This window comes from Podarcis tiliguerta (genome assembly GCF_965153285.1).
Source record: "Podarcis tiliguerta genome assembly, chromosome: 4".
Lineage (NCBI taxonomy): Eukaryota > Metazoa > Chordata > Lepidosauria > Squamata > Lacertidae > Podarcis > Podarcis tiliguerta.
Window position 1 is genome coordinate 79,722,012 of NC_139537.1, and position 12,470 is coordinate 79,734,481.

A 12,470-nucleotide genomic window follows, 5' to 3' on the forward strand; every position below is an offset into this window, starting at 1 on the left:
GGAAGAATAGGGTTCACTCAGTTTCATTTGCCAAGCACATACAGAGATTCTGAGACCACGAATGCGCAGGGCCCCCCTTCTCTTACAATCTCACACTGTTATAATAAACTAGATCAGATGCAATCAGATTTAAATTCTATTCCACAAAATGTTGCTAGCAGAACAGGAAGTGTCTGTTCAGCAAGGGGGACCAGGAGTAACATTCCCTCTGCCTAGATCACGATGGCTCTATCGTAATATTTGCACTGGTCGTTGCAATCATTTAACCCAGACAATGATCATGTAAAGGGGAGAGCTGTGTTAAGAAAACTCACTGGGCCATCACAGCTCCATGATCAGAGTAAATTCTCTGCGCCGAGAAGGTCGCACCTTCAATCTCTCACAACCCCACGTAGCAGGTGATGGGATAGACCTCCTTCCACGACCCACTAAGCAGGTGGTCTCTAAAAGCTGGCAACACTGGGCCAGATCGGGGTGGCAAATCAGATATGAATGGTGAGCCAAATCTCAATTTCTCATACCCTTTGCAGGCCAAATTAGGTGGGCTAATCAGGTGATGGATGCTTTAAAGTGCTTGCAATCATGGGGACATCATGCAGAGCTTGCAAAGAGTTGACCATTGCAACTCCCTTCAAGGACTGGCTGACTGCAGAGTCCCCTCCAATAAGAGAAACTCAGCGCAGCTGATTCCATAGAGCTTAAAGAGCGGAGAGCTCCACAGAGCATTGACGTCAATGACAGGCACCAATTTTGGGCTTAACTTTCTGCCGCAACTGACTAAACTCCCTCAACCACAAGCCTCCCTTGCCAATGCACAATTGGGAAAGCACTTTAAGGCAGCTGCAACTCCACCTGTCCTGGGCCTGATGTCATATGTGGGCATTTGGGTGTGGTTTGGGAAAAATGCCCTTGCAGGCCCAACTGGAACCCATGGCAGGCCTTATGAGAATCTCATGGCGGGCCTTATAGTCCTGACCTGCAAATGGTGGCTTTCAAATGGCAACACTGTATGAACATTGTATGTATAGTTCATCTCATCTTTGTGGCTGGTGGATAGTCTCGCGGGTTGGAGTAGCTATGTAGGAGAAAATTCCCTTTGAAACAAATGGATTCTGCAGGGCAAAGTCCAATTTTTATGTGTACGCCCGTTACCACTGCTATATTATAATGCGTCACTATTCCAAAACAAGAGGTGATGCTCAAGAAGCATGGTTCATTTTGTATTAAAGGCAACTGCGAATACAGAGAAGTCAACTCAGTATAATACTTTAAGTCATATGCAAAAAGACTTAAGCACATCTTTCAAAAACTGACAATCAGTACCTTTTTAAACTTTCCTTGTCGCTTTGCTGCAGACTGCCCCTGGGAGTTAGAATAACACACTGTAAGAACACATGCACAAAACTCTGTGGAATGGAGCCACCTCCTCCCATCACGTTTCTGTTCTCTACTCAGGGACCTAAAAGTCAGTGCCTTGTTCCCTTTAAATACTGCTTATAAGATAATATTTGAGAATATTAGAATAAAACTTATGTATCCTGTTGCACTTTAGGTGTTGTTGTTTTTAAAAAAGCAAGCAAATGTTAAAGAGAGCTAATCAAATTGAGCTTTTGATGTGGCCACCATAAAGCGAATGTGGCAATCTCAATTATTTAGCAACAAGTTAAAGGGAGCTGCTCCCCGTCCCAAGTTAAAGAAAACCCCACTAACTAATTGAACATCTCAATTTCTGTCTCCCACTGAATATGCCGCTGGTTGTAGCAGGAATGCAACATGATGGATGCTATTGTTTTTAACACTCCGCAACAGGACTGTGTGGAGAAATTCTGACCAAATGTTCAAGCCAGCTTGAGACTTCGGTTCTCTTGAAATCATTAAGCACACACTGACATGCTCAAACATTATGCCCTGCCTTCCTTGGTCAACAGCTTTTCCCGCACACAACACTGCCGCCGTTAACGAAGTTATTTCTTTAGCATCAAAACACACAAAAAATAAGGTCAGGAAGATATAGGGCAAAGCACTTAGGCCTGTTTAAGTAAGCCTATGGCCACCATGTTAAATTTCTTTAAATATCTATAATATATGACCTAGCCTAAGGTGCGCCCTTGAGACCAACTTGTCTTCTCAGTGACTGCTCTTTGGCGAGCGGCTTGTGACCACTGGTCTTGAAAGCATCTTCAAAAATATGTCCGGTTCTGACCCATTTTTCTCCTGGCTGTACTTCACCAAAACGTGCTGAAACGGTAATCCTTTAGCATTGGTGGATAAAATATTTACAGCCCAGAAGAAAATGAGCTGGGGTAGAATCAACTGTTAATACTCTACTGCAGTGTTCCCCATCATCCCTGACTACTGGTCCTGCTAGCTAAGGATGATGGGAGTTGTAGTCCAAAAACAGCTGGAGGCACTGCTCTTCTGCCAATATCACCTTCCACCTGTACTGATGCAAGCAGGCAGAAAAGCGAGCCAGGATGGCAGAAAAGTATTCTATATGGGTAAAGGTAAAGGGACCCCTGACCATTAGGTCCAGTTGTGACTGACTCTGGGGTTGCGGCACGCATCTCGCTTTATTGGCCAAGGGAGCCGATGTACAGCTTCCAGGTCATGTGGCCAGCATGACTAAGCCACTTCTGGTGAACCAGAGCAGCACACGGAAACACCGTTTACCTTCCCTCCAGAGGGGTACCTATTTATCTACTTGCACTTTGACTTGCTTTCGAACTGCTAGGTTGGCAGGAGCAGGGACTGAGCAACGGGAGCTCACCCCGTCGCAGGGATTCAAACCACCAACCTTCTGATTGGCAAGTCCTAGGCTCTGTGGTTTAACCCACAGCGCCACCCGCGTCCCATTCTATATGGGTAAAACCAGCTCAAAAAAACCCAAGTGTAGGGAGAATAACACCACTATTTTTGGCCACTGCTGCTAATGGCTCCGCTCTTTTCTGCCACGGTGTGGCCAGAAGGTACAATTGGCAAGTGGTTCCCTAATTCTCCCACGCCCCCCGATCCCACTCCAACATGGCATAGTGATGCATAAGAAATCTACAAGTCCAATATGAAACTGACGAATGACCCTTTTCCATAATTGGCCAGCTCTGACCAAGAAGCTTATTTGGAAGGCGATTTAATTTTAAAAATGAAGTACAAGGCTGCTGAGAGAGTTCCTGGATCACAATTATATTGATGCTGACCTCTAGAAATGTCTTAAATTTTGTCGTACCTTCTCACAATCCTATTACATTTAGCTCACTTACCTAACCTTTTAGAATGAAGGAATTTATGTCTATTAGAAAGTGACCTCTAGCCTGCTCAACACAGAGTAGATTTCTTAAAAAGTAATCCTTAAAAGTGTGAAGTGAGCAAATAAGAAAATGACTTAACTTTTGCAACCAGACTCGGGCACAATCCAGCAAACACTATTGTTACTGCAATCACTGAAATGAACACATATTCGCTCAGGGGCAAAGCTTACTGGTTTGTATCCTTAATGAAAATCTGTTTGAGGGAGAATATTATTTTCCTAGATCTCTGCATAAATACAAAGGATGCCAGATCACTTTTGACAGCTTTGTATTATATAAGGCAGGTGAAACCGCACACCAACAGAGCATCAAACGAAGGAGCATTGGAAACTAACAACCTCCAACGTCTAGAGGAAGTGAGATAGGACTTTGTGCTTTATGGTGCAAAAAAGTACATTATCAAAGGGAAAAATAGCTGGATAAAAAGCACTATGTTAAGTATGTCTTGACAGTGTCTCTCATAATATAAAGTGTTGGACAATATGAAGTACTGGAAGTTATTGCAAACGTACACACTCAAAATGAAGCTAAAAGTATTAAAAGCTGTTTGATTTTTAAACAGAAGAATCCTAGTATTTGGCATTGGAGCTGCGTGGAAAATTATCAGCCATTTAAAATGGCAGTAAATGGCAGTTTTCTTTTTGAAAAATGCAAGTTTATGAACTTGGGTGTTTTTATAAAAAAACAAAAACAACTCACCGCTTTCTTTCCAAGATCAGTCTTTGAAAGGGTTAATGATCCTGCAAGGTAACAGCCTGGACTTGCTCCTTTAGGTACTCTAACAAAAAGGGAAATACAGCACACAATGAACGGTACATAGTATTAAACGCCCAATGCATAAAATGGTCACAGAAGAGATTTGGTGTAACAGGGGACTGGGAAATATGGCAAAGCATACCCCAAGCTGCGAAGGACTGGGGCAAGACACACACTGAGTCAAAAGTTGTGAAGCCAAGCCTAATGTGCTCTCTTTGCTTTGCTGTGTTGGGTAGGGAGAGTAGCAAAAGAGATCTAAACATCCACATCTATTCTCGGTGGAGATTGGAGAAAGAGGAGCTGAGGGTATCCCCCTAGCCCAGTCTCTAGTCAAGCCTTTCACTGAAGGAGCTGCTTCCTAGCGACAGGGTGAGACAGAGGTTCCTGGACCACTGGAGGTCAATACGTAGGGAAAACCAACCACCTGCTTTTGTTACCTGAGTCTTAAGACTCAGAACAGTTCTCAACCTTTATAAAGTGTTGAACGCAGTAAGAGGATGCGAGCTACTTACTTGTCATCTGGCAAAGTGGAAACAAAGAAGGGCTGGCTATGTTTTGGTGGCAGAGACATACTGTTTGCCTTCTTCTTCCCCAAGAGAGCCTGGGCGTGGCTTTCGTAAATATCTAAATTCAGGGCACTAGACAGTCTATGAGAGATAATAAACGGAAGGTCTTTGAGACGATCCAGTTCGCTGTTCTGCTCGTGGCGGATCTGTAGCCGAACGGTGTAATCGCCTTTCTCCAATTTCATGGAATACTAAGGAAGAGAGAAATAAAGCTTTTCTTTAGCACAGAGAACAATCAATACTTCGCAAAGTGAACAATAAACCCTGAATTAAAAAAAACAAAACAGTAGAGCTTAACACTTCAGTTCAATCTGTCATTTGTCCCTTTGATCAATTTCCCTTCTTTGATAAATACAACTAAAAAATAATATGTGTTGAATTTAATTCATATACCGCCCTCAATCAAACAGCAAAAACATACAAGCAAAGATAAAGACACAAAATGCATTACAACAACAAAACAAAACATACCTGGTGAGGATAAGCATCTCCTGACCCCATCTGTTTTTTATTCTGGTCAAAGATGATCCACAACTGGCTGTCATATTCTGACTCGTACAAGAGCTCACAGAGCAAAGGACAACTCGGAGTAACTTCTCCACTCTTAGGCTGAAAAAAGTCAGAATGTTGAGGATATTCAATAATAAAAACCACATCTTTATACACACAGCTTAGGACATAGCTTATATTTAACGTACAGTTAAATGCATTAAATGCAACCTACATATGAGAACCGTATTTTTTTTGTTTAACAATGCGAACTTACTTGATGAAAGTTGTACGTCAAAACCATCTCATACAATTGCCGATTATTTGGCAAAACATCCCGTGATCCTAATGGCTTTATTTTAGCACTCAGAGGCCTGTAATTCAGCAATACAATGATAAGCATTAGGAGCTAGGTTCAGGATGCATTTTTAAAAAGACATTTCACAAATTTCATATGCCACTTTTCTGAAAGAATTCTCATGCAAAGTGGTGTACAAAATTTAAACAACAAAATTAAAGTTCCAACAACCTAAAAATATCATCATAAAAAACCTGGGTGGTATCCAACCTCGCCTTTTAAAGAGGGCAGAGCAATGGAGCTCAGTATTTTCTGTTCTGCTAGTGGCTCTCAGGACTGTGACTCTCATTAGCCCAAGTCATGCTAAATATTCATGATTCTAGCTTTAGGTTTTCCATTATATCACTAATGGAAATAATCCCATTGTTTTAGACACATGAACTTCCAATTTAACTACTTTGCTGCTGTGTATCCTGAGGCAGAATCATTACCAATGCCTGCAGGAAGCTTTTACCATTGCCACTTTTAAGACAGAAACAAAATGCAGATAGGAATCAACATCATACCCTCCTGAAAAACCCCCTGCACAGTTGTACCTTGGAAGTCAAACGGAATCCGTTCCGGAAGTCTGCTCGACTTCCAAAATATTCAGAAACCAAAGTGGAGCTTCTGATTGGCTGCAGGAAGCTCCTGCAGCCAATCAGAAGCCCCATCGGACATTTGGGTTCCAAAAATAGTTTGCAAACTGGAACACTCACTTCCAGGTCTGCGGCATTTGGGAGCCAAAACGTCCAAATACCAAGGCGTCTGGGATCCAAGGTATGACTGTACTTTCCTATTCAGCCTCTGGAAGAGTTGCTTAGTTTGAACCTTGTTTGGCCTTCATTTCACGTAGACCAAAACATATTGCGGATCAGCACAGCTCCCTGGTTTTTGATTTAGACTACTGTACCTTAGTGTCTGAACCCAGCTTTTCAGATTTATGGAAGGTGCTATATCTTCATATCTCAATGTTGTCTGAACATCGAAGCGCACGATGCCTTCCGAAGCATGCTAAAAAAATAAGGGGTGCTTGTTAGGACTTATTTTCTGCTGGACGTTATTATGAATTAGGTGGTATGCATGCGAACGTCTACATGAAGAAGCATTTGACAAACTGGAATGTAGGAAGCTAACTCAGACCATTGATCTCTCTAGCTCAGTATATTCTACAGTGACCCTCCAGCATTTCAGACTGGAGACATTCCTAGCCCTGCATCAAGATTGCCTGGGATTGAACAAAGCAGTTGCTCTACCACTGACCTACAACCCTTCCCAAAAATAAAGGGTTAGTAAGCTTGAAAATTCATAGAATCATAGAGTTGGAAGAGACCACAAGGGCCATCGAGTCCAACCCCCTGCCAAGCAGGAAACACCATCAGAGCACTCCTGACATATGGTTGTCAAGCCTCTGCTTAAAGACCTCCAAAGAAGGAGACTCCACCACACTCCTTGGCAGCAAATTCCACTGTCGAACAGCTCTTACTGTCAGGAAGTTCTTCCTAATGTTTAGGTGGAATCTTCTTTCTTGTAGTTTGGATCCATTGCTCCGTGTCCGCTTCTCTGGAGCAGCAGAAAACAACCTTTCTCCCTCCTCTATGTGACATCCTTTTATATATTTGAACATGGCTATCATATCACCCCTTAACCTCCTCTTCTCCAGGCTAAACATGCCCAGCTCCCTTAGCCGTTCCTCATAAGGCATCGTTTCCAGGCCTTTGACCATTTTGGTTGCCCTCCTCTGGACACGTTCCAGTTTGTCAGTGTCCTTCTTGAATTGTGGTGCCCAGAACTGGACACAGTACTCCAGGTGAGGTCTGACCAGAGCAGAATACAGTGGCACTATTACTTCCCTTGATCTAGATGCTATACTCCTATAGATGCAGCCCAGAATTGCAAGGAGTTCTACAAGGAGACGGGCATGCAAGCACACCACATTTATTAAAAATACATTCAGTTATTCTGAAGTCAGGAAGCCAGAAGCCAGTGAGACAGCAGGAAAGTTGGGGTATTTAGAAGAGCAAGGAAGGGGAGAAAAGGGAGCAGCACCCAAAAAAACCCCAACCCCCAAATGAAGCAGGAGAGGCGGCAAAGCCTCCGAATATGAACCTTTCAAATAATTTATGTCACGATAAAATGCTGAACACATTTCAGATAGAAGAATGAGCATATAAATAATTAAGTCAACCACGATGAGTCAGCTAGGCTTGGATGAGTCAGAAAGGCAACCTATACATATTTTAAAATAACACTCCATTTTTTTTAAAAAAAAAACCTCGACTACAGAATTTCATACCAAGAAGTCACAGCACTCCAAGCATTTTCTCCCACCCTTTAAATGAACCATAAAGCAAAATAAAGACAACACAGAATGATACTCACAACGTTTAATTGAGAAGCAGTGCAAACTATGCCATGGAAGGAAAGGGTGTAATCAATGCTGACATCATTGAGGCTTGCCCACCAACGGGCAATGCAAAATTCAATTGTTCTTCCACCCTTCATAGGGGAAAAAAATAAGATTTAGATGTATATCTGACTTTCATTCTTTACGAAACAGCCCCCCCCCCCAAAAAAAAACTAGAATTCCAGTGCAGCTCAGAATACTTAAAAACAAAAACAACAATACCTTGGCTGCAAAACTACCTTAAAGGATCCATTCTTATCCAACTCTAATTACTAATTTAGTCATGCAACAACAGGCTGCCATAGGCAGACAGCTTCAGATTTAGCCCACACAGATTCTATTAGGGAAACTATAAATGGCTAGCCACTTTATTCATAAAATGAACCCATAATGTTAATCTAGGGCAGAAAGATGAACATTTTCTGGGCCGAGAGCAGCACTGACCCATTTTCAACCATTTGGGGGCCGCATATGAAAATGGGCATGGCCAAAATTGCAGTTTACAACTTTCTGATCAGTTATTTTATATCTTTTATTTAACCATTCACTATTCATTAAGTTGCATTCTCTTATTTTCTAATGATAAAATTGGAGGGGTCAGGAGGTCACAAACCCCTTTTGACATTGGAGTTGGGGGCCTACAGGAGTAGCCAGAATTTTTTCCCCAATGAAAAACAAAACAAAAACACCACCACAATATTCAGCCAGTCATCATTGCCTATTACTGCATTCTATATGGCAGCACTTAAGTATATTTTGAATTCAAGGTCACTTACTAGGACAGGAAAAGCTTCAGTAACTGATCCCTTTTCTGGTATTGAAGAGAATTTGTAGAACTCATGGCTTCGGTACGCCTTTTGCTTTACTAGTTGAACCGCATGGAGAACAAACTTGGCAGTTACATCAGGTGATGAGGAACATACTGTTACTTCTAGGTAAGAGAAAAGGAACAGCTTTAGTCCCAGTGATCTATGGGCCTCTGACTCACTCCCCTCTGAAGGTAGCAGGCCGAGTGTGTGCTTAATTCCTTGATAAAGGATACACTGATTATCTTTTAAAGTACAGTGGTGCCCCGCAAGACGAAATTAATTCGTTCAGCGAGTTTTTTTGTTCTACGAGTTTTTTCGTCTTGCGACGCACCAATGTGTATTGACGGTTTCCCATAGGAATGTATTGGCGGTTTTTTAAAAAAAGGCACAAGACGTTTCGTGTTGCGAAGCAAGCCCATAGGGAAATCCGTCTTGCGAAGCACCTCAGAAAATGAAAAACTCTTTCGTCTTGCGAGTTTTTCGTCTTCCGAGGCATTCGTCTTGCGAGGTACCACTGTATTGTATAACACAAAGTCTGACCAGGTGCAGAATTAAGCAGCGACAACTTAAAATCTGGACTCTTAAAGTGACATGCAAATACACTCAGTTCTTAAACCGTACAATAACTTTTCGGCAGCATACATTCGGGTTAAGTTCCCTAAGAATTCAGGGGGACAATTTGCTACCTAATTTGGCTTACCAGCCCACGTTGCTCCAGAAGGGACTTCAACAAAGTGTCTTTGGATTTGACCAGGTTTAAAATGCACGTCAGTGAACTTGAGATCATAGTGTGAAGCTTCATCTGTTCTGTGAAGAGAGGAAAAGTTTAGAAAGTGCAAAAATCCTTATGGGGAGGGTTACAGGTCGGAATATGCAAGGTATTTTAAAGATGTCTAGAGTCAACAATTCACGCAGCTCACAAATGGAGGAAAAGCATCTCTCTCTCTCTCTTTTAGAAAAACGAGGCTCTGATCAGAGCAATTGGTTTAAGATACCTTCTAATGCTTACATATTTACCCTTGACTAATAATCAAGATCCACACTGACAGGAAACTGGACCCTCAATGATAACTAAAGGCTCCTTTAAAGTGGAAAATCATTATACTTTCCTGAGCGTTAGATGTGTATAACACAAACAGGAGACATCACTGCTGCTGCTACTATTGAATATCAGATACTGCAGACATACACTAAGGGAAGGCTACTTTGAAAATTAGATGCTGGGCTAGAGAGTTTGATTTAGCAAGAGTTCTTATGTACTGTCACTACTACCAATTTATAGAGAGTTCCTTACTGTGTTGTAAATGATTCCCATTGCATAGATGGGATGGTAAGCGACTTCTCAAAATGCTAACAATGAGTCCATGTCAGAGCCTGGAAACTTGTTGTCCTGCTTTCTAGCCTGTGATCTATGCTAGTGCTCACTCTTTTCAATAAAGCATTGCAAGACGTTAAAAAAAAATAATGTCACTTACCTTGCTGGTATAACAACAGTCACTGGAATTCTAAAGAGGGGGCCTGCGTTAGGCATAGATATTTCATAACCACACACCTAAAAAAGTTGAAAATGCAATAAAATTAGGCCTTGCATTTAAAAACAAGTCTCAGTCCTTTGAAGATACTGATAAGCTGCCATGTATGAATCTTTTACAATTATACTTCCTGGAACTCTGTAACTGTACCGCAGGCATAGCCAACAAGGTGGCCTCCACATTCTGTAGGACTACAACTCCATTCAGCCCCAGCTAGAAGAGTCAATGGGAGCTGCACAAACTTCTAGAAGACAAGTGTGTTGGCCACCTTTGCCCTAACACATTAAATATAGTCCTGTAATGAACACACACCAATCTGTTTCCCTTTCACCTTGTGAACAAATGCACGTAATTTTTGACAGCTTAGGGCAGGGGTCAGCAACCTTTTGCAGCCGTGGGCCGGTCCACCATTTCTCAGACCATGTGGAGGGCTGGACTATATTTTTTTGGGGGGAAAGAAGGAATTCCTATGCCCCACAAATAACCCAGAGATGCATTTTAAATAAAAGTACACATTCTACTCATGTAAAAACACAAGGCAGGCCCACAAATAACCCAGAGGTGCATTTTAAATAAAAGGACACATTCTACTCATGAAAAACACACTGATTCCCAGGCCGTCTGCGGGCCAGATTGAGAAGGCAATTGGGCCGCATCCGGCCCATGGGCCTTAGGTTGCCTACCTGTGATGGCTTGTGTATGCTCTTCACAATAAGCACCTCTGCTCACTCATAGATATTTACAGTTCTTTATTTTATATATGTACAAGCAGCATATTACAATCATGTGTCCGAATCGTCTGGTTCAGATTCGGAGAGTGGTCTTCTCTGGTTTCTCCTCCAACAGAAAAGGCGGGGAAGTTTCATGGGACGTCTCTCCTCCCTCCGTTTTAACCCTCTCCTCTCCTGTGCAGACGGCACAGGCTCACCGTCTGTTCCTGAACTTCCTATGCGGTGCTGGGGCTCTGCTTCAGCATCGGAGAGCCTTTCCGCCTCATGGGTCTCTCCCTCTTCCCCATCCGTCACTTCCTCTCTGTCTCCCTCTGCCTGTTCCCGCTCCTCAAAGGCATTCCCTGGCAGTCCCGTGACATCACCCCTGGCCTAGGGCTTGTTAGTTCAAACTGATTCACAATGCTTCTTGAACACTGTTCCTAAATTTCCCCACTCTGCCCCAAATCTTATCTGCAGAAGACTGAAGGAATCGCCTCTCTGAAACCTTACCTCTGCAAACAGCCCCTTGGAGCAATTCAAGCTGAGCTTTGTTACTGTCCTCTTGCCAGTGCTACAGGGGGTGGTTTGCGGAGGACGCTTGCTCCATCAAATGATTGTCAAGAGCCCAACCCAAACTGGTGGAAAGTTTACATCCCAAGACTAAAAAGGCCAGTGAAGAGTAATTATATGGAATTTATCAGAAACATGTTATAGTTACGAGCACTAAATGAAATATGAACGGCCGATGGAAAAGGATAAATGAAAATAATACAAGATATAATGTTAAACAATTTTAAGTAAAGGGATTTACTTAAATTGCTACAAGAAGGGGGAAGAAGGGAAACCCCTGCAAAAAAAACCCCACCAACCAACAGAGCAGGAAGTCAACTTTACATTTGTATTCAACTGTATTCATTGGATGTAAATTCATTAATTTTTTTGAAAACTAATAAAATATAATTTGCAAAAAAAAAAAAAGAGAGAGAATACCTCTGTATAGTGAACTCCTTCTCGCAGGCCACGTGGATCCACGCGAATGTTAATATGTCTACATTGGTTCATGAGCTCCAGATGAGTAGGGCACTGAACCCAGGATGCATTTGAAGTTAAAGCTAAATGAAGCTGGAGAGATATCCTGTCAGCGTTGTCTGGAAGAAGAATGTGCAAAGTTAAGGATTTTACTCCATCCATCTGAAGCTGTTTTAATTAGGAAGAAATTATAAACACAAGGGATTTTTAAATTTAAAAGTTTTCTTGTGATTTTATGGCAAACTTAAACATAAGCCCATACTTTCCCCTTTGTTCAGCCGTGAAAATATTTACTATCGCTGCATCTTTCCTACCTGTGTTTTCAGGGAAGAAGGGCTCTATGCCAACACCATGGTCAGAAGGCACAGCTACCTGGGCAGGATCTCTGAGGTAGATTCCACGGTTGTTGCCAACAGTAATGGTGAAGCCTATGTTGTCAGCAAATGTTGAGTTCTGGATGAGGTAGTCATAGGCTTTATCAACCTATTGAGAGAAGGGCGGGGAAGGAAATCAAATGGGAATTAACTGAA

At 42.2% G+C, this 12,470-nt stretch overlaps 1 protein-coding gene across 4 annotated transcripts in view; it reads right to left on the reverse strand.

The window, feature by feature from the left end:
* TPP2 (tripeptidyl peptidase 2) overlaps nt 1-12,470 on the reverse strand; it is a 44,188-nt gene that overhangs the window by 11,204 nt on the left and 20,514 nt on the right. For 2 of the 4 annotated variants that reach the window (XM_083437589.1, XM_083437591.1), the window contains exons 13-24: nt 12,255-12,423; nt 11,902-12,059; nt 10,145-10,221; nt 9,370-9,476; nt 8,637-8,791; nt 7,836-7,952; nt 6,367-6,467; nt 5,394-5,490; nt 5,099-5,236; nt 4,574-4,818; nt 4,005-4,083; nt 1,324-1,362 (exon numbers count right to left, since the gene is read on the reverse strand). In XM_083437589.1, the coding sequence (XP_083293715.1) occupies nt 1,324-1,362; nt 4,005-4,083; nt 4,574-4,818; nt 5,099-5,236; nt 5,394-5,490; nt 6,367-6,467; nt 7,836-7,952; nt 8,637-8,791; nt 9,370-9,476; nt 10,145-10,221; nt 11,902-12,059; nt 12,255-12,423 (1,482 nt within the window). The remainder of the gene's footprint in view (nt 1-1,323; nt 1,363-4,004; nt 4,084-4,573; nt 4,819-5,098; nt 5,237-5,393; nt 5,491-6,366; nt 6,468-7,835; nt 7,953-8,636; nt 8,792-9,369; nt 9,477-10,144; nt 10,222-11,901; nt 12,060-12,254; nt 12,424-12,470) is intronic. The other 2 variants (XR_014510433.1, XM_083437590.1) reach the window with 1 other exon arrangement.